At 49.5% G+C, this 21,259-nt stretch overlaps 1 protein-coding gene across 3 annotated transcripts in view; it reads right to left on the reverse strand.

The window, feature by feature from the left end:
* Nucleotides 1-1,138: 1,138 nt before the first annotated feature.
* The window catches only part of LOC138850066 (ral-GDS-related protein-like), a 111,247-nt gene continuing 91,126 nt past the window's right edge, over nt 1,139-21,259 (reverse strand). Inside the window, exons 2-13 of one of the 3 annotated variants that reach the window (XM_070075817.1) lie at nt 10,164-10,226; nt 8,605-8,798; nt 6,624-6,817; nt 6,220-6,485; nt 5,284-5,499; nt 4,810-4,913; nt 4,288-4,357; nt 3,276-3,350; nt 2,775-2,849; nt 2,192-2,221; nt 1,701-1,822; nt 1,139-1,485 (exon numbers count right to left, since the gene is read on the reverse strand). In XM_070075817.1, the coding sequence (XP_069931918.1) occupies nt 1,449-1,485; nt 1,701-1,822; nt 2,192-2,221; nt 2,775-2,849; nt 3,276-3,350; nt 4,288-4,357; nt 4,810-4,913; nt 5,284-5,499; nt 6,220-6,485; nt 6,624-6,817; nt 8,605-8,798; nt 10,164-10,226 (1,446 nt within the window). In that variant the 3' untranslated portion in view covers nt 1,139-1,448. Of the gene's footprint in view, nt 1,486-1,700; nt 1,823-2,191; nt 2,222-2,774; nt 2,850-3,275; nt 3,351-4,287; nt 4,358-4,809; nt 4,914-5,283; nt 5,500-6,219; nt 6,486-6,623; nt 6,818-8,604; nt 8,799-10,163; nt 10,227-19,728; nt 20,895-21,259 lie in introns of those variants that run through there. The other 2 variants (XM_070075818.1, XR_011389458.1) reach the window with 2 other exon arrangements.

Consider the following 21,259-nt stretch of genomic DNA (forward strand, 5'->3'; position numbering starts at 1 on the left):
ATTTGTATTTTAATTGTTTTCAAGATATATTTATTAAAGGCAGAGTTACAGGGAGGCTGGGAGAGTGAGAGAGCGACCTCCAATCTGCAGGTTCCCTCTGCAAATGGCTGCAATGGCTGGGAGTGAGCCGATCGAAAGCCTACAAGTGTGCAGGGGCCAAACCATTTGTGCCAAACCCTACTGCTTTCCCAGGCCATAGCAGAGTACTGGATCAGAAGAGGAGCAGCCGGGCCTCGAACAGGCAGCCCCATGGGATGTCGGCACTGTAGGCATCACCTTTCCCTGCTATGCCACAGTGGCAGCCCCTGTGCTTTCATGTTTGAAAGAATTCTGACTCATTGGTTGGAAGGCAGAGACACAGAGATGTTCCAGCTGCTGGTTCGGTCCCCAAATACTTGAGTCAAGTACAGTGTCTCCAACGCAGCATGTGTCTCCAACCTGCGGGGCAGGGACCCAGGTGTTTGAAATATCACTTCCTGTCTCCCAGGCTGTATGTCTCTCCCTGGCCATTAGCAGGGAGCTGGGTAGGAAGCAGAGCAGCTGGGACTCAAACGGGCACCCATGTGGGATGCCTTTGCTGCAGGTGGATACTTCACCTGAATACATACAAATCTCTGTGTATATATATGTATACATCGATGAAATTTTTGTCAGTGTTGGCTTCCCAAGATTGTGCACTTTTATTATGTGCATTTCCCACTGAATCTCACAGGGAATTCTCTCTAGTGACTAGGGCTGAGTTGTGTTCTTGGGACATTTTGCTGGTCACTGGTGACACACATCATTTGGAAAACACTGTATAGAGGGGACCACCATCTGAGCCTAAAAGGCCCTAAGCAGCAAACTCCCAAAGCTCGTGGGAGCAAGTGTAGAAGCAGTGAGAGCGTTGTTCTCGCCAGATACCGATGGATGTATGAATTGCGCTTCAGAACAGACCCTGAGGGACTCTCTCCACGAGACAGCATGGGGCTCCATGTAGGAGCCTCAGAACTGAAAGAGCACTCATGGTGTGGCATCCTTGCATGGGGAGACACACCCCTCTCGAATCTGCATGAATGTCTTTGTCTGTGGATCTAGAGAATGGTCTCTAATTAGCAGGGCAGGGAAGGGATAAAGAGGAAGAAGGACACTCATGGTCTACCATGTATACTACTTTAATGAAAGGCCTAACCAACTGGTACTAATCATGGTGAACTATATACATAGGAAAATCTAGGAGGAATCCGTGAAATTGGTGATGATGTGACCACCCATCTGAGAGAGGGAGGCCAGTCTCCCAGGCACTGGGTTGTTGCTTGGTCGGCGGGGAACGGAGCGAGTGTCACGGTGCAGTCCCAGAGCCCACAGATGAACTCTGCAGCCCCCACTCTCTGCCTGCATGGGGGACTCAGTCATGCTGATGTTCTCCAAGGCCTGATGTTCTTGGCCTTGAGGATGAGGTGGACATTCTAGCAGAGGGGCTGGAGTAGGCAGGACAGGTTGTAGCTGCAGGACACAGAAGCAGCCATGAGTGCACTCTTGCTCATCTCAGGCTCCCTCCAGGGCCCGCCCTGCAGCCGCAGTCCTGGAGCCCCGCACTGCCCATGGGTAAGGCCCTCTGCTGACCAAGGAGCCATGGGTAGCCCTCTCCTCAGTGCACAACAGGAGAACCTTCCCCATCTGCCACCCTGGACATCCCGCAATCCCTGCCCAGCACTCACCTCTTAGTGTCACTGAGCCTCTCCATGGATTGGAACCACAGTGCAAACTCTGCGTCGTGCAGCAAAGTATATTGACTGGCTGCCACCTGGAGCCGCTGCATTTCTTGGAGAACTTTTATCTCCTGGGGCAAGAGGGGCAGAGAGGATGCTGACAGGCCTGCACTGGGACTGGTGGAGGGGCACACTGTGGCAGGGGCAGGGGGCTGGCCTCTGGGTCTTTTAGCTAGAGAAGCCTTCCCTGGCCATCCCTTCCAGGCTCCAAGCTGTCTTCTGAGTAGCATACACACAGCCCCTCGCCCAGGAAGGAAGTTCTCCTGGATTCCAGTCCCTTAGCCACAGCCTCCCTAGGGATGCTCTCCTCCTTCTGTGTGTATCCATCCCAGTGGAGAGAGCAGACAGACACACATGGGCTGGAGCCTGGGCTTTCTGCCCAGGGCATCTCTGACCCCTCCATCCCCTCTGTGCCTGGAAGATAGGGCAGAGCTGCTCACCTTTGTCATTTTCAGCATGTTGTTTTTTCCCTGGAAGGCAGAGTCCATCAGAACAGCCCCTGGCCTGTGACTAGCCCCTGGCCCTCCCCTCTGGGTAAGAGGAAGGAAAAGAAGGTGTCCCTGGGACAGGCTGTTAGCTCTGCAGAAGGGGACATGGTGGCTGAGGCTCAGGGAACTGCTGTCCCCACCATGTCTGATGGCAGGCAGGGAAAGTGAGGCCTGGGAATGGATGGGTGCACTGAGGCATGTGGGTGCTGCCTGACCTCACAGGGGCCCAATTTCTCTCCTTCCCTTGGGTGCCACCCAACTCAGAGGCTGAGCAGGCTCAGCCAAGACCTTGTGCAGCTTTGCAGTCAGGGACTCTGGCTATCCAGCTTCAACCCTTGGGGGACAGGGGTGGGCACCTGGTTGCAGGCTCCCGCACTCAGAGGGGATATGCAGGTGAGCCCTCCTCCCTGGGACAGCTTGTGAGGCCTCCGGAGACATGGGCAGCAAGGAGCTGGGGGCTGAGAGCTCAGCCCAGGACCCTCCCCCCAAGCCTCAGGGTCCTGGAGCCTGCCCCACCCATGGCAAGTTCACTCACATCTACGAAGTCCTTCATGGCGATGTCCAGCCTATCCAGATACATGATGAAAGTGCCAAGGAAGGGGACGGCTCCCTGTGCCATGAGGTGGTGGTGGTGGTGAGCAGCTGTTCTCAGGTGCCACCAAGGCCCGGCCCCTGAGATGCACTCCACCCCAGCTGCTGGAGCCCTGGCCACATTCCCCATTGGGAAGCTCCCCGCCCCTAAAGTGCCTTTCCCAATTCTCCCTGCATCCAGCCAACTGCCTCTAGAATCGGACAACCCTGGGAGCCCTGATGGCATGATAACAAGTCAGCTTGTGGGGTGCCAGCCCCAGCTCAGGCCCAAGTCTGCTGGGAGCCCTTCAGCTCAGGCCCTCAGCTCTGGTCTCTCAACTGGGGTCTCTCAGCTACTGTGGTGATGGGCGTGGGCAAACAAGGGAGGCAGAAGGCCCTGCTCCCTTGACATGGGCCCCCAGTGGGAGACAGGAGCCCCTGTCCCCCCCTCCCCAGGCACACTTGCCTTCTTCTGCAGCCGCTGCCGCATCTGTGTTCTCTGGGGGTTCTGCTCCCGGGCAGGCAACCTGCAGATCGCCATCTGCCAGGGTCAGGGTCACGTTCAGGGAGATAGTCCTTTCCTGACCGGCCCACATTTGTGCAAACCACCTTGAGCCCTGCATGTCTGGCTCACTTCCATTGGTATAATGCCCACCCTGCACTCCCCTCCTCCCACAACGTGCTCTGTATGGATTCATGCAGCTCCCACTGGGAAGGTGGCTTTGGGGGATTGACCACGCCTCCCTGTGCCTGCTCCTCAGCTGGAGAGGGTGCTGGCCTCCCCTCCCACCTCAGGTCCCCCTTGCCCTAAGTATCCTTTGACTGACCTGTGCCTCAGCGTGTCCCTGAGAGGAAGCCAGGCCCAGCACCCCATACCCTGCCTCCCTGGATGCACATGAGGCTCCCTGTGCAGACTGAGAGACAGGCTCATGCTGCTTGCTTCTCTCCTCGAGAAGACAGAAGTTCTGCTCCCAGGGCAGCCAGTAAGACCCAATGCTTGGCATCCCACTCGACTGCTCAGCCCCTGACATTCCCAAGCTGTGCAATGTGTGGGGCAGGCTTGGCAGCCCTCCCCATGGAAGGCTGCAACAGAGAACCCTGTAGCAGGCCTGGTTTCCAAAGGACCTCTAGGGCCCCAGCACAGATGGAAGGAAGCCCTTGCTGCCGCATCCACCTCACAGCCTGGGGGAAGCAGGAACAGCATGGGAGCCAGAGACCTGTGGGTGCTCACAGCCCCCTCTGAGAGCCAAGCTGCTCTTGCTGCAGCCCATTCCCATTGCCCTCTGAGCCCGACTGCATCCCACGACCTGTGAACACAGCCCTCTCTTGGCCTGTTGTCCTAGCAGGCACACCCCAGGTTTTCTTTTCAAGCACACTTTCAGTGACACCAAAAGCTCCCCTCTGCCCTGATGCCCTTACAGCCACACCCCTTCCCCTCCTGCCAAGCCCTCACCCCTGTCCCTGAGCCCCCACTTTACCTTCATGGGCACATCTCTGTTGACTTTTTTGTCCTGTGTGCAAAGACGCTGAAATTTCCTGGCACTTTTTCTGTTGTGAGGGGAAAACCAGGAGATATTTGGATGGAATGGTGAGGTGGTGGATCAAACCCCTTTGGTTTAAGAACAAAGATCAGAGGATCCACCCTGCCTGGTAGTATCTTCTGTTTGGATTGTGTGTGTGTATGTGTGTGTGTGTGTGTGTGTGTGTGAGTGTTTACAGAGTTGGAGTGCCCAGGCAGGTCCAGTGCTGCGTGGTGCACAGGCGCAAGTATGTAGTTTGGAAGCCACATGTGCCTGACTAATGGAAATGTCATCCTGAGGCAGAAACCCAGTCCTCATGTCCCAGGGCCGCTGAAAGATGGTGCTCCCCACCCCTGCCCCCGGCAGTCCACGCCTCTCCCTGTGTCCCAGGATACCAGCCTCTGTGAGTCTTGGAGGATTAGTGCTTAGGCCTGAGGGTAGTCCCGGGTCCACCAGGTGCTTTGAGGGATGCACACCCACCTGGAGACTTCTCCCCACGTTGTTTTCAGCTGGCGTACCGGGTGGCTCTGCAGAGCACAGAGGATGGTGTGGACCGAGCAGTAGTTCCGGAGAGCCAGGCACTCCTAGGGCAGGGAGCGGATGAATGGCAGGTAGGTGGCTTGGAGCCCCACCTGAGCCAGGCTCAGCCAGCTGTGCTGACATCCCCCTCATGCATCAGAGAGTTGGCCAGGGAGCCAGAGCAGGTCAGTGATGGGACCCCCTTGAGCCACGCTCACATGGGCTAGATTGGTTTCAACCCATGTCAGGGGCCTAGGCGGGAAGTGAGCATGTAGTTCTGGGACAAGTGAGTGAGATCAGGCCACCTCGTGGATCCCAAGAGCCCAGGGATTGGGCAGGATCTGTGACCACAGACTGTACACCTGAGAGCTGAGGAAGCAAAGTGGCACGTCCCTGCCGTGCAGAGAGGGAGCCCCTGGGACAGCCTCAGCTTACCTTGGCCACCTTGATCCAGTGTTCCACCACGCGGGCCCTGTCCTCTGCCTTCATGCTGGGGTCCCCCAAGCACGTGGTAGTAACACAATGGGCCACGTGGTGGTAGTGGATGATGACAGCAAGAACAGTAGGGGGCAGCTGCGCATTGACCTCCTTGTTCTGCTGGATCTGGATGGAGCTGTGGCACTGATAGGGGACCACATTCTGGAAGAGCTCCTGGGGGCAAGAGGGTATCCCATGGGCACAGCCAGCCTAGCTCGAATGCAGTGAAGCCCAGCCACCCCGGCAAGTGACAGTGCTCGAAGCTGCAGCTCAGGTAGTTTGGCATGCAGCTCCCCAACGTGGGAGCAGCTGGGCTATGTGTTCTGCCACTGAGGTCGCCTAGCTCCTGCCAGCCCAGATCCCAACCCTCCCAAGCCTTGAGGAAAGAGACAGAGGTGTGTGCTCCCAGGCATCCCGCCCAGTATGTCATCCTTCTGCTCTCACGGCATCTGCCCTGGAGTCCTTGTCCCTGTGCCAGTGCTGCTCCCTGTGACAACTGCAACAAGGTGCTTGCTGTTTGATATGGATATGTGTGCTAGGACCCAGGACAGCTGTGGCATCACAGGCAGATGGGAAGGCAGTGGGTGGACCTGGATGCCCTCCACCTAGGCCCGTCCAGTACCCTGTGGGTCAGATCCAGCCCTACTTTCTGCCAGGCCCATGTCAGTTGATCTGGAGAGTCACTGTGCAGCTGGTGTGGTTTGGGTGCCCTCTCTGCCAGCCATGGGAGAAAGGCAGCCTTGGGAGTGAAGACATTGGTCCAGTCACATAGGTGGTGGGACCTGAAGCCTGAACTGCAGCCAGGCCACTGGATTCTGGTCGGGGCAGCTGTGGGGAGGCTGGTGCCAAAGGGGTGTTCGGGCCTGGCCCTGCCGAGACAAGCCCGCTGCTCACCGCGTCCATCAGTGTGAACTGTTCCGCCAGCAGCTTGGCGGGGAATGTGGTGATGCTAGCCATCTTGCGAGGCTGGTTGTTTGCAGGTCCCGGACATGCGCAGGAGACTTTGGTAGTTGTCTTTGGTGCTGATTCTGCGCATGGTGGCAGCCTCAGTTTTGAAATGGATCCTGGCTCCAGAAGAGGTTCTAGCTCTGTGAGCAGTGGGGGATCTGGCTCTAAAGCCAGTGTTTGGCATGACTGCAGCCTGGCAAATAGAGCAGGAGCTGGGAGAAGAGAAAGGGTCAGCAACATCAAGCACTTTCCAATGGCCTCTCCAAAGCCAGGCGCGATCCCATTGCCTCTAAAGGGGCTCCAGCCCCAAAGCCCACCGAGAGAATCTCGCGGAGTGCAGTGCATCTTACCGACTGCTTCTGCCTGTGTGGGATTTGGGTAGGCCATCCTGACACGCAGAAAGCACGCATGGGTCTGCAGGTCTCCTCTGGGCAAGCGGACCTGCTTGGATCCGACCTTCATCTTTAGAAGCGGGAGATCCGTGCGATCGCAGAGTTCGGCCTTGTACTTCGCTTTGCAGCTTTGCAAACAGGAAGCCATGTTCCTGGGGAAGGAGAGTGGGCAGCAGAGTCAGACTTGACCTTACCCTGCTTGCTGCCCTTCCAGGACTCCCTGTGTGGGGTGGGGCACGGAGCCTGCCGGTGAACTCTAGCTTCTTAAAGACAATGCCATGCTTTGCTGTTTCCAAGGTGATTTCTTGACTGTGAATCCCAAGAGTTAGAGAGAGAGAGGGAGAGACACACACCGGGGCAGAGGTCTTGCATCCACTGCTTGACTCCCCGGATGGGCAGTGGACAGCACTGGGCCAGGCTCATGCGGGGAGTGAGGAGCTCCATCCAGGTCTCCCACATGGGTGGCAGAGGTCCAAATGCTTGGACCATGTTCCCCTGGTTTTCCCAGACCCCGAGCAGGGTGCTGAATCTGGACTGCAACAACAGGGACACCAACCAACACCCACAAGGGATTCTGGCATTGCCGGCAGTAGCTTTCCTTTGGATGGCTTCCTTCGCATGTTCCTTTCAGTGCCTTCCCATTCATTCCCATGGTTTTCTCAGCTGGAGGCCCCTAGGCTCTGGCTCTGAGCAGACTTGGGAGTAGGTTGCTCCTGGGATGGTGGGTTGGGTTGGGTGGTCAGGGAGGGTAGGCAAAGCTGGAAGCAACTGCCCTGGGCATGGCTATGTGGGTGTTGTCTGTGAGCCCCAACATGCCCGCTCCTCTGCAGAATGTGTCTGCTCCTATCCATAGCACTTCTCTTCAGCACTTCCTTTGCATGTGGTGGGGCCAGAAGTTGGAGTTGCACCTACTGTCTGCCTCTGCCTTGCCTCAGCCCTCATTTTCCTGCCACTCTTTTGAGTGACAGAAGGCCGCATCTGCACCCCAATCTCCCCGCATCTTAGTGGGACATGGGGTTCTCCTTGTGATCAGAGTAGGGGACGTTGCAGCTACTCCCAGAGGAGGTCGGCAAGCCTCAGCTCTGCCGCTGCAGGACAGGACTTGTATAGGATCTCGGCTGTGAGGGTCTGATTCCCCACAACTGTGAGGCCCTTGAATGCTTTGTTCACTGGATTTGTGGCAAGTGTCTGGAAAAGTGCACAAGGGAAGGGCTTCCCATATATGTGTAGAGTGAATGATTCCTTGCAGACCTGCCAGGTCGATGAGGGGTCTGGGCAACTGCTACCAACCCTGAGGGCAGCTGTTCTGTGCATATATCGAGGACAGGAGCAGCTGGAACAAGTAGGAAATGTGGCCGGTACGAAGGCATAGCAGCTTCCAATGCCCCTGCCCACGTGTGATGCTGGCAAGCCATATCAGGGTTGGCCAGTTCAAGTCTTGGCTGTTGTCCTTGGTGTCCAGCTCCCTGCTAATGAGCCTGGGGAAGTGCCGGATGATGGCCTAAGTAGTTGGACCCCTGGCACCCCTGAGGGGGCCAGATATAGCTTCAGGCTCCTCAGCCCGGCTTCCCAGAGCCCTGCTTTTTGCAGCCATTTGGGGAGTGACCCAGCAGATAGAAGGACGCATTCTCTCTTTCTCTCAGTCTAACTCTGCCTGTGAAAGAAAACATTTCTGATTCTTGAAAAAGGGGAAAGCAGGATCGCCATCTGGGAGGTTTTCCAACCATAGAGGCACATGGCCGGTTCCCACCTGAGTAGAGACATTGGTTCGTGAGGGTGCAGAGAAAGGAAATCAAGAGGTGTGACGCAGTGTGCCAGTAGCCCTGTCCACAGAGAAAGGCACCCGTTCCATGCCCGCCATGTCTTAAGTCGCTTCGGTCATCTAAAACATGTAAGATTCATCTCTGCATCACCGCAGTGCTGAAAGGCAGCTACCCACCTGCCGAATATCTGGTCTAAGTAATACGGAATGGTGGAGAAGTCGCTGTATGTACACAGGAAGGTGTTGAAGTAGCAGATCCTTTTTCCCAGGGGGCCCGGGACCAGGGCATCCAGCAGCATCTCTTTAGTGTCTGGCTGTAGGGTCCGCATGGCACAGACCTCTGCCAAGTAGAGCATGGACCCATTTCCATACTAGGGAGGACCAGAAAGGACGTGAGTCAGTGGCAGTTCCAGGGAGCACAGGGGAGCAGACACCCGGGTTGGGAGAAAACCCCAGTTGGGGCCAAGAGGCTGAACAGGGACTGAGGGATGAGAAAGTCCTGCGAGGGGGCCAGCAGTGAAAGATGATTCCGTGCCCCTTGGGGGAGCTAGAAATGAGGGCAACTGTGTGATTTGCTTTGCCACCAGACTGCAGAATGGAAACAAGTGGGCGGAGTAGGATATGAAGCCCCAGGGGAGGCTAGATCCTGAAAAGAGCCATAGTCAGAGGTGTCTGCCTGTGGCGTAATGACCACAGGCGTTCTGCCAAGTGACCTGACTTGAGGCATTACAACGACACATGTGTAGAGCCAGTCCCCAGCCAGCCTGGTCCTTGGAGTTTGTCCTCAGCAGGGCATCACTGCCTTTTCAGAGCCGAATTGTGGCCCCCATCCCCAACACACACGTGGGGTTGTTCTGACACCAGAGCACTTGAGTGTGACTGCTGCAGTTGGGCCAGTAGTCCGCAAGGAGGTGATTGACCTTACCCCCAGAAATGGCGTGGGCCCCATCCCATTACCTTGCTGTGCTCATTGGCAGATGCGACAGGGGCACAGAGAAGCCCAGGGGAGCATAGGAAATGAAACTGGGGATGGAGATGGCAATGAGCCCTCCTGAGAAATCACCTTGGCCATGCCCTGACATGCAGCCACCAGAAATGGGAACAAGCGACTCCTGTTGGGAGAGCTGCCCAACCTGGGCTCCTGTGCTTTGAGCAGCCGAGCTGACTGTGCTCCGTGAGAGACAGTGAGTCTGTGTCCTACAGCACTGCTGCCGTGGCAATGCAGCTGAATCCCAGTGCTTCCCAGCAGCCATGCAAGTGTGGCCACAGGGGCAGTGTCGTCCCATGGAATAGAACAGGTGGGGGCCAGGCTCCAGTCCTGTGTGGTATCTTCACCATTTTGGTTGAACCCTCTGCCCTTTTGTGTGGGAAAACCTTCCTGGTAGGATCACTGAGTCCTAAAGCTTGGAGAAGACCTGGAAGGCAGTGGAGCTGACTAAGGACTGCACAGGATTCTTGGACTAGGTGGGCAAACATTCAGCACCATGGCCACACACGATGCTTGTGTGAACAGGGAGTTTCCCAACACCCAGTTGCCAAGGGGCTGAGATTTCTTTGAGAGTGGGATGGGGGTCAGTCACTGAGTGGGAGATCACGAGGCCAAAAGCCAGGGGCGTTCCTCCCTTCAGGATGTGGTTCTGGGCACACCGTGGTCATCTCGTGCCCCAACACGTGGGTACTCCTGGGCCCCTCGCTCACTCCACACCAGCATTAGCCACATTGTTGGCCTGACTCACGTGTCCATTGACGATGCCTGTGGCTTCCTCATGTGTTCTATCTGCGGACTCCAGTGTGGAGCTCTGCAAAGAGAGTGTGTGGCAGCCCAGACCGGAGGCATCAGTGTCGTGCTTGGCTGTCCCCACAGAGAATAATTCCCCCCATGAGGCATTCTGTTACTCAGGTTGGGAAAGTAAGGGCCTCTGTACCCTTGTGCAGCCAGAGAGGTCTCCAGAAGACAAGAGGAGGTCCCCCAACACCCACTTGCCCAACCAGCTGTCCACAAAATAGGGTATGAACACGCAAGACACAGGAGGCTCCAACACGTGAATCGTTTTGCTGGGCAGCAAGAGCCCCTCTTCTTCTGCCACTGTCATGGTGAAGGGAGGGGCAAAGAAGACCCAGATGGGGTCACAGGTGATCCCCTGCCAGGACGGGACTGTTCCGCTACCTGTGGCTGCCTCCTGGGCTGTTCTGTTCCCTGGGGTGGCCTTGCAGTAAGAGGCCACAGACACCCCGTGTGAGAGCGGAGCCAATGTCTCAAGCGCCAGAAAAGGCCAGAGCCTGGCAACGATTGGCAGCAACGAGAGAACATGGTCTTCTCCTGAACGTCTCCCATCAAGTGAGCCGCTAAGGACTGTTGCTATCAGAGTGTAAGTTCTATCACCAAGGAAGTGAGGTCACATCTTCAAAGTTCCATTCTGTGGAGCCTTTCCCTTAAGAAGATATGCCAAGGCCCCTCTGGGCTGCTGCCACAATATCATCCCCTTAACTGTACACAAGGAGACAAACACAGTGCCATTCCTCAGCTCCCTCAAGAGACTTGAATGTAGACAGGGCCCTAAGCCTGCGGACAGACAGACAGCTGGGTCCCAAACCTCCTTTTCGTATCATTTCCAAACACTCTAGCATGTTCCTTCGGGAAAACCCCTAAGAAACAAGCAAGGTATGGAGACCCATGAAAAGCCAAGGTTAGGGACCCAACAGACTCTAAACTGCATCTTGAGTCGTGGATCCTGCCCCTTTGGGAGATGTTGAGGTCACAGCTTAAAGCGCATCTTCCCCGAATACGGGTTCAGTGTCTCTGGCTATGATAGCAGCCATGTCCAAGAACTCCAGGAGAAGGTGAGAGAGCTCACCTGAAAGCCATGCCCCCAAATTGGCATCAGATCTCCCATCTGCAGCATGCAGGGCCCCAGAAACAGGCCACCTTATCGATAGAGCAAAAGACCTCACAGAAAATCACTAGGGCTGGGGGATCAAATACTGGCTAGGAAGCTTCATTGTGACCACAGAGAGTGGCATCCATTTGAAAATAGGTCTGAGCTCATTCAAATTGTCCAGCCTCTTTAGAAGAGTGCAATACTAAGGATGCCTGAGGAAATAGACTCCTTCCAGGTCTGGTTTGCTTGGTGTTTTATGAAAGAATCTCAGAGGACATGGGCGAAATCATTTTCCTCGCTAGGGAGTCAAGTGAGGGACTTGGCATTAGACTTAGCTTGTAATCCCTAGAGTTTTGGGTGAGCTGCTTTCTTTTCCATGTCCTCCAAGCAATAGGAAGAGCCCTAGTCCTCCCTGCTTCAAGTGATAAGACTGGGGAATTAAGAAAGTCATGAACGAGGCCAGGAGTCATTTGGGTTCATTTGTAAGATTTATTTATTTAATTTCAAGTCAGTGTTACAGGGAGGCAGAAGAAGACAGACAGAGATAGATAGGTAGGTAGGTACGTAGGTAGATAGATAGATAGATAGATAGATAGATAGATAGATAGATAGATAGATAATAGAGTTCTTCCATCCCTTGATTCAGTCCCTAGATGGCCGCAATGATTGGAGCTGTGCCGATGCAATTCCAGCAGCCAGGAGCCTGCTCTGGGTCTCCCAACCAGGTGCCAGAGCCCAAGCATTTGGGCCATCATCCACTGCTTTCCCTGGGCCCAGTAGAGAGCTGGATCAGGAGAGGAGCAGCCGGGACTCAGACCTGCACCCATACGGGATGCCAGCACTGCAGGAGGTGTCTTTACCTATGATGTCACCATGCCATCCATTGTGCTTTCTGTTTTCAAAGAATTCCTATGTATTTGTTTGAAAGGCAGGGACACAGAGATTTTCCATCTGCTGGTTCAGTCCCCTAAAACTTAAGTCAAATAAAGTGCCTCAGACTCCATTTGGATCAAGAACCTGTGTGGCAGGAATCCAAGGATTTGAATCATCACTTACTGTCTTTCCAGGCTGTACGTCTTTCCCAGGCCATTAGCAGGGAGCTGGATAGGCAGTGGAGCAGCCGGGCCTCAAACTGGTGCCCATATGCGATGCCATTGATGCAGGCGGGCGCTTAACCTACTACACTACAGTGCCAGCCCCTCCTAATGACTTCTTATCTCTCATTTTCTTTTGTGTATCATCTATAGGTATCTACTGACACATTGCAATGGGAATCTATAAACTATTCACACCTATAAACATTTAGTTTAGACTTCCACTTCATCCACATAGAAGCAATGTAGTTCCAAATGACTTGCTACAAAATACACATGAGATCCGTATAGTCATTGCAAGTTCTGTGATTTTACTTTATATTTCATTCCAAGTTGTAAAAGTGATTTCTATTCCATGGCGGTAGTGAAGATCCTGTATGTGTCTTTTCCTTTTCTCTTACCCTGGGGCGCTTTGCCACTTTTTGGTTGTTCTGTGTTGCTGCCATGTAGTGTCGATTTGCTTCCAGGAGAGGGCAATAGAGCATCCCTGTCAGGCAGGTCTAATGCTGATGCTGTCCCTTAACTTGTCCATAATAAGATGTCATTTTGGTTGGAAGTTTATTCCTTCAGTTATGTGAAGATAAGCTTTCACACGCTTCAGGCCTGTAAAGTTTCTTGGGAGAAACCTGATCGTCTTACCGAATTTGTAGATTCTCATGCATCGCTTTTGATAATTCTCTGGGGGAGGATTCAAAACCTAGAATTCTTGAGAAAGAAATCCTGGTCAACTCTGGTAGATGTTCTTCCACTGAAGTCACCAAAGTATCCCTTTCTACCAGTCATGCCTAGAGAGTGATTTTCTACACATCCTGTGCACCCCCACCTTGCGGTGTGCTCTAAAGGTACTGATGGCCTGCTGTGTGTTCAATACCACCTGCTGTACTTTGTTCCTACTTGCTGTGGGGACAGGACATGTCTGGTTCACAGTGGATACTGTGGGGTTTCAGCTGAAGGGGTTTTCGTGTGTTTCACTGGATCAACCTCCCTGTCTCCCTCCTCCCTGCCTGTCTCTCTGGCACTCTGCCTTTCAAACAGTAAAATAATTTGACCAGCCAATCTATAGCAGCAGAGAGGCCCTAGTTCACTGGTGGGTGCAGTCAGAAAAATTTTCCCAAAAGGCTGTATGCAAGTTTATTGAGAGCTTTAGTCCTGCCCACAACCGCCTCGGCCACCATCTAATAGTGAATCACATCACCTGCAAAGCAAGCTCGAAACCCAGTAGTAGCCAGTTTCCAGTCTCCCTTCCCCCAGCAATTGCAACTGCCAATTAGTTCTCGGTCTGTGAGTATGCTCTAGATGTTTCATAGAGCTAGCATTATAAACTATTCTCTGCTGTATCTGGAGTCCCTCAACTTGCACCATGGTTTCAAGTTTTGTCTATGCGGTAGCCCGTATCAGTACTTGTATGCTACCTCATGCTGAATTCCATCATATGACTAGACCATATTGTGTTTATTCATTCATCTACTGATGGACACTGGAGCTGTGGTTGTGTTTTGGCTAGTGTGAATCCTGTGAAGTCTTCTGGGTAAATATTTTTCAAACTTGTTTCCGGTTCTTTTAGATAGCTCGTTGAGAATGCAACTGCAGGTTCATGGTAATTTGAATAGCCTCGAGGTGGTTTGGAAGGGGTATCTATCTCATTGCAGACTTGATTTGTGATGGCCAATGACCAATAATAGTGTGTCCTTTCAATATAGCTCTTGTGCTGTTCGTCTTTGGAGAAATGTCTGTCCTTGCCCTTGGCCATTGTTGAAGTGAAGTTGTGGGTGAACATTGTGATGCTGTGTGTTAAGCCAGTTTTGGGGATGTGACTTCTCTCCTTTTGCTTGCTTTTCCTAATTTGCTCTCATACAAAGGACTTAGCAGACATCGACTGGAATAAATCATCACTCTTGTGGTGGGCATCTGGTCCAGTGATTAAAGTACCACAAGGGGCATTCATATCCCCTTTTGGAGTCCTTGTTCCTCTGTGCTTCTGATAGAAGAGCCTGCAGATGCACCTGTGAAACAGACTATGCCCCAACGGATGACAAAATGCCACACAATTCCAAGACCCAGATTGAAGTGCTGGCTCCTGGCTTTGGCTTGGTCCAGCCAGCCCTGGCTGTTGCAGGATTTGGGAAGTGAACCAGGGAATGGAAACTCTGTCTTTCCCTTGCTGTCACTCTACCTTTCTATACTAAATCAAGAAATATGAAATATGAACCCAGAAATCTTCCAAGTAAATCAGGAAAGATATTAAAAAATAAAAATACAATGAGGGTCATTCAGCTTTGGGTGAGTTTGTTTCCTTCTGTGTTCTAGAAAGAGGACCATCAGCATTTAGTCCACCTCTTAAGAACTGAGCAGACTGTCAATTTTTATCTATTTTAGAGTGTTCACTGTAGAATAATGGTTGGCTTTGATGGATTCTTCTTTCAGTTTTCTTGAGATGTGGAAACACACACAACACACACACACACAGACACACACAAGCAAAGTAACAGAGAGAGAGAGAGAGAATCTCTATCCACTAATTCACTCTCCAAATACCCACACGGTCGTGCCTGGGCCTTACTGAAACCGGGAATTGAGGCCCCTGTCAAACAGGCTTCATTTGATGTTCAGCTAATTTGCTCTCTTGCCCTTCTGCCTTCAGCCTTGCACCATGTGACAATGCAATAGTAAGACCTTCATCAGACAAAGCATGCTGATGCCCTGATGTTGGACTTCCCAGGCGCTCTAGGTGTGAGAACTATAAATTTCTGATCTTCACAGATTATCCAGTCTCAGGCATTGAGTGTTAGCAACACAAACACAGAAACCACATATGCCCCTATACTTGTGGAGTTAACTCCCAGAAGTGACAGTGCCAGTGCAAATGGCAGATCTACTGTAGAACTCTATTGCTAGATTCCCCTTTGATAGAGGTTGCATGGTTTCGCATGTTCATTACCACTCCTCGAGGAGTGTCTTCTTATTCCAATATATGCTGCCAAGTACTTGAATTGTAGCCAAATGAGAGATGTGCAGTTTTTATTTGCATTGCCCTGCACAGGAGAAAGGTGGCGCTCTTTCCATTGGAAGAAAAGCCACTTGTGTCCCTTTTCCTGTCAACTGTCCTTGTCCTTTGCCCATCTTTCTGTTGGAATGTTGGCCATTTCTCCCTCGTTTCCAAGAACAATGTGTACGTTAATTTTCTTTCATTTTGATGTAATAGGCAGACCAACTACACTTTCTTAGTCGGTATTTGTTTTTCCTTTATCTTGGTTTGCCATGCATGAATTAAGGTTTGTGTGTGGCTGAATATAACAGCCTTTTCATTTATAACTAACGCATTTTGTTTCCGAGTTGGCAAGGCCTTCACCACTCTTCCCATCTTTACATAATAAATGAACTGAGACAGAGGAAAAGGAGCTCCCATCTGCTAGTTCACTTCCCAATGCTAGAGGTGCCTTGAGATGTGCCAGACTGCAACTGGGAACTGGCAATTCCACCCAGGTCACCCAAGTGAATAGCATGGAACTTGTTATGGGAGCCGTGGTCACCATTGCTTCCCCAGAGGTATTTTAGTAAGAAACTGGAGTCAGGCTCCAGAGATGAGTATCAAAACCAGGTATTTTGATGTCTATTCTAGTGATGTTCCTGTATATAGAGTATTGTGAAGATCATGTTATTTTTCTCCATTGACTGTTAGAAACCTGGAGCACAATAAAAATGTTACTCATGCCTGGATTTATGAACTTTAGCCTTTTCACCTACTTCCAGTGTGAACTACAAATTTATGTTTTCTTTGAATGCTATTATAGTCTGGTTTGTGCCAGTAGAATCTTATTATTGTTTCATCCTAATCTGGACTAGTATATTTCCAGAAAATATGGGGATTTTCTTGTTTTCAAAAAAATTAATATTTTTCTATCACCTGTTCATTCTTTTTGTGGTATAAAGGGCTTTATTAGTTGGCATTCTTATTATATCAAAATAAAAGAAACCTAACATACACATTGTTCTTGGAAACAAGGGAGAAACAGCCAAATTACTGTTACTGGACTTCCAAAGGTTAATGAATGCACTTTTCTTTGAGGCTTACCCAAAGGTTGGTTGTTGCAGATGATAGTGTATCTTGTAGTCCTATAATTTGTGGCATACTCAGAGCTCACATGTCAGGTCCTGATATGGTAGTATATGAAGCAGCAGGGGAGTGTTACTGATGACCAAATAAGAATTACGTGGCTTACAATTGTTATGAGCAAAATTGAAGCCATAGATGGCTTAGAGTTTTAACAGCCCTTATCTTATCCTTCGTATTGTGGTATGTACTGCTGTTATGCAGAATATAAAGTTTCCTAGTATTTCTTTGTCTTTTAAAAAAGATTTATTTATTTATTTATTATTTATTTATTTATTTATTTTTCAGTCAGAGAGAGGTAGACAGAGGTATCTTCCATCTGCTGATTCATTCCCCTGGTGGCCACAACAGGCAGCACTGGGCCAGGCCAAGCTGGGAGCTAGAAGCTTCATCCAGGTCTCCCACATGGGTGGCAGGGTCCCAAATACTTAGGTCATCTGCTGTTACTTTTACCAGGCCAATTAGCAGGGAGCTGGATTGGAAGTGGCACAGCCAGGACACAAATTGGTGCCCATATGGGATGCTGGAGTTGCAGGAAGTAACTTTACCCACTATGTCACAATGCCAGTCCCTATTCCTTTGTCTTGAATATCTTATAAGACTACTGTGCTGAGCAGACAGCACAGTAGTGTACCGTACTAATGTTAGAATTGGTATGTTACAAATATGTTACAAAATCCTCACTTTATTACTGTAGTTTGATATAATTTTTTTTTTGAGTTTGTCTAAGGGTGATTTCTAAGGTTTTATGTTAGTGGAGTTTTCCCTTTGCTTCCTGTGGTCCATTATGTGTTTCTGTCTCCATTGACACTAACATCTTGAAAGGAGATGGATTAATAATTTTTAACTTTTGCATTTATATGAACTTGCATTCTTGTCTATATCTCTTTTATTGTTGACCATATATTCTATAGAGTTTTTTTTTTTTTTTTTTATAAATAAACATGAGTGGTAGATACTATGGTGTAATGGGTTAAATCACTCCTTGGGATACCTGTAGCCCAAATTGGAGTGTGTCTGGTATTGAGTCCTGACTCCACTTCTGATTCAGCTTCCTGCTAATGTGCACCCTGGGAGACAGAAGATAATGGCTCAAATGCTTGGGTTTCTGCCACCCATGTGGGAGACCTTCAGATCTGGGCTTCTGGCTTTGGCCTGGGCCAGCCCCAACTGTTGCAGGCCATTTGGGGGAGTGAACAGATGTAAGATCTATATCTATTGATCTATCAATATCTAATCTAGCAGCTACTTGCTCTTTTTTTCAAATAAATAAAAGCTTTCTAAAAAATCAATGAGTGTGAGATATCATGTTATTCTTTTTCTCTTAAGGTTACAACATGCTATAGGCAGTGGCAGTTGGAAATCCTTTTGTTGTACTATAGCTCTTAATTGCCTTTTGAATAGACCATTTCCTATATCCTGCTGCTGTAGTATTTCATGCCAAATGGAAATTACATTGTATGACCCATTTATCTGCCAGTCTTTGTACAGCCCTGGCTATGAAATATGTTCCCTGCTCATCTCATTCTCTTTTATTTAGGATTCCCAAGGTGGGTTTTCCAGAGCTAATGTTAATATTGTGAATGTTTGTAGATAGGCTTTTTTTTTTCTTTTTTTTTTTTTTTTTTTTTTTTTGACAGGCAGAGTGGACAGTGAGAGAGAGAGACAGAGAGAAAGGTCTTCCTTTGCCGTTGGTTCACCCTCCAATGGCTGCTGTGGTCGGCGCGCTACAGCCGGCGCACCGCACTGATCCGATGGCAGGAGCCAGGTACTTATCCTGGTCTCCCATGGGGTGCAGGGCCCAAGGACTTGGGCCATCTTCCACTGCACTCCCTGGCCACAGCAGAGGGCTGGCCTGGAAGAGGGGCAACTGGGACAGAATCCGGCGCCCCGACCGGGACTAGAACCCGGTGTGCCGGCGCTGCTAGGCAGAGGATTAGCCTAGTGATAGGCTTGTTTTTGTCAATGCTATTCCTATTCTTGAATTATCTATATTATATATATTATAAACACACACACACACATTTCTGTAACATATGGTTAAATGTCTATCATGTATATGTCTATTGAATTTGTGAATCTGTATTTCTCTAGGTTTGTTTTACATTGTCCAAAGTTTGTTAGTGCCCTCTTAATTTGCTGCTGTGTTATTTTCTGGTTTCTATCTTGGAACTATTTATGTAGTGAACGTGTCCCTCCCTAGATGTTCCTCTTCCTCACAAATAGTCAAAATTACCTGAGGTGGGTATTCTGCTACTGGGATTTTAAAAATGTTGTAGACAACCTCTTAAATAGTCAATGAAGCTTTTTCTTTTTAATGGTAATGAAGGGTACTGGTAGTAGTTCCAATTCTTATTTTTTCCTTTCTGGTGTAAATGGAGGTTAAGGTGTGCCTCCATGAGTCATTTGGATTTCTATCTTTAATTTAGGTATTTGCTTATCATTTATTGTTATGTTTCTTATTAATGCATCCACCTGATTTTTGCATTGCTTTTCCTCTGAGTTATCTTTCTGGTATAGTGACAAGTGTGAGAGTTACATTTTGATTTTTTCAACTACTTTATATTATCCTTCCCAATATGTTCTAGATTCCACCTCCTTTCCATTATTTTTTAAATAATTTGCCTTTCACATATGTGACCTAAAGGCTATGCTATTTTTCTGCTGTCCATGCATCTGTATACAATTTCTTTTTGTCCTTCCTTCATTGAGCATCTGTCATCACTACTGCTATTAATTTGACATTTCGGACTGATAATGCTTTATCTGTTTCTTTGAGGTGAGCTGATCAAGACAGCTGCCATCTGTTTTGTTTGTCCAGAGGTCACATCACAGAGGTTGGTCCATCTGGAAACCAGGAATTTGGCAAGACATTTGACCAGGCTGAACCCCAGGCTGATGCTTTGAGTTCCATCATGAGTTTTTCTATCCTTAGAATAAAATCTGGTAGGTCAACTTCTGTCTTGTGCATCTCTGTAAGGAGTCCTGGCTTTATGCAGGTCAAAAGTGTCATATTTTTAAGGCTTTATGCATTAGCCATATGTACAGCTCAAAAGGTGAGTATTCTCAGTGTACAGGAGCTTACTGGTCCATAAAACCACTGGTAAAAAGAATTTGCTCCCTAGCTCCTTTTTGCATAATGCCCATGTACCAATTTTTATCTATGTCAGTTGTGGCGAGCAAGTCCCATTTGTAAGAAAAGGGTTGTCTACATGAGTTACGTTCTTCCACAATGTCAAGCTTTATTAATGGGTCACATATTAACTCAGTTACAAGCTACATGGGCTTCACTGAGCACACAATGACCTCAGGTACTCCCCACTTCACTTGCTTGCCATTAGGTCAAATTGGTAAGGCACGTGCAGTCATAGCAAATGGGAAAATGTTCTCATCAATATACTACTATAACTTATCATTAATACAGCGATTAAAATTACAATCATACCATAAATTGAAGAGAAATAGGGAAAGACAGAGCAAGAGACTTGGGGTTAATGAACAAGTCCCAGGTGTAGTCCAGACACAGGTCCTCACCTTGCAAGGGAATCTTCTGGTCAGTGTCTTGCAAGGAAGTTGTAGTAGACTCATCTGTGACGTTGTCTGACAGTGAAGGTTTAGCAGTGGATTCTGTAGCAACCACTAAAGATGACACTGATTGACAAGACCACTCACAGACCATGCATGGGAGGCAGAAACTCCTCCCTTTCTGGTATTTTGGTTTGGATGGTTCTAATCACACCTTAGGTTTGATTGGTTACATCCTTGGTTCTTTGTTCTTGGATTGGTTATTCCTTATAAATTAGTTTGCCTTCTGATTGACTGTAGCTGACGTAATCCTGGCTACTTTTTGGTATACATGTTGCTTTGAAGACCCAGTTGCCTCACTTACTTTAGAGTTCTATGTTTCTCAAAATGGACTCAGTCTTACTCTCTACACTATTGTATGAGTTAATATGACTGCCCAACTTCAAGGTCACCTGCCTTATACTCCTCCTTAGGTCCCTCTCTTTTAAAATGATTCATAAGTAATATATTCACAACAGTTTTGGATTTCAGTAAACATTAAAAGAAAATGTGCCAAAATGAAGCACTTTATTATAACAATTCACCTACTACATAACATGGCTGGGTGATTCAGTAGAAACTGACTTTGTTTAAGAGCCTCCAGAATTACAGAGCTGGTGTTTTGGTCTTTGCATACCGATGAGAACAAAGGACCCTGGGAGCACCCAGTGACAGTCTCCAGAGCAAAAGTGACTGAAAAGGAACCACAAGGGGCCAGTGTTAGTGGATAAAGCTGCTGCCTGCGACACTGGCATCCCATATGGATACCGGTTCAAGTCTCGGCTGCTCCACTTCTGATCCAGCTCCCTGCTAACACACCTGGAAAAGCAATAGAAGATGGTACAAGTGTTCAGGCCCCTGCACCCATATTGGAGACCCGGAAGAAGCTCCTGGATCCTGACTTCAGCCTGGCCCAGCCCTGGCTATTGTGGTCATTTGGGGAATGAACCAGCAGATGGAAGTGTTTCTCTCTCTCTCTCTCTCTCTTTTTCCCCTCCTCCTCTGTATCTCCCTCTCTCTAAAATGGTGTCTTTCAAATAAATAAATCTTAAAAAAAAAACCAACTCAATCCTTCCTAAAACTAACTTGACCTGCTTATCATTAAAAGTAATTAAAAAATGCAAAAAGTATTGCAAACATATATATGTATATATTCATACACACAGTCCTTCCTAGTAAATGAA

This window comes from Oryctolagus cuniculus, chromosome 6 (assembly GCF_964237555.1).
Source record: "Oryctolagus cuniculus chromosome 6, mOryCun1.1, whole genome shotgun sequence".
NCBI classification, from domain to species: Eukaryota; Metazoa; Chordata; class Mammalia; order Lagomorpha; family Leporidae; genus Oryctolagus; species Oryctolagus cuniculus.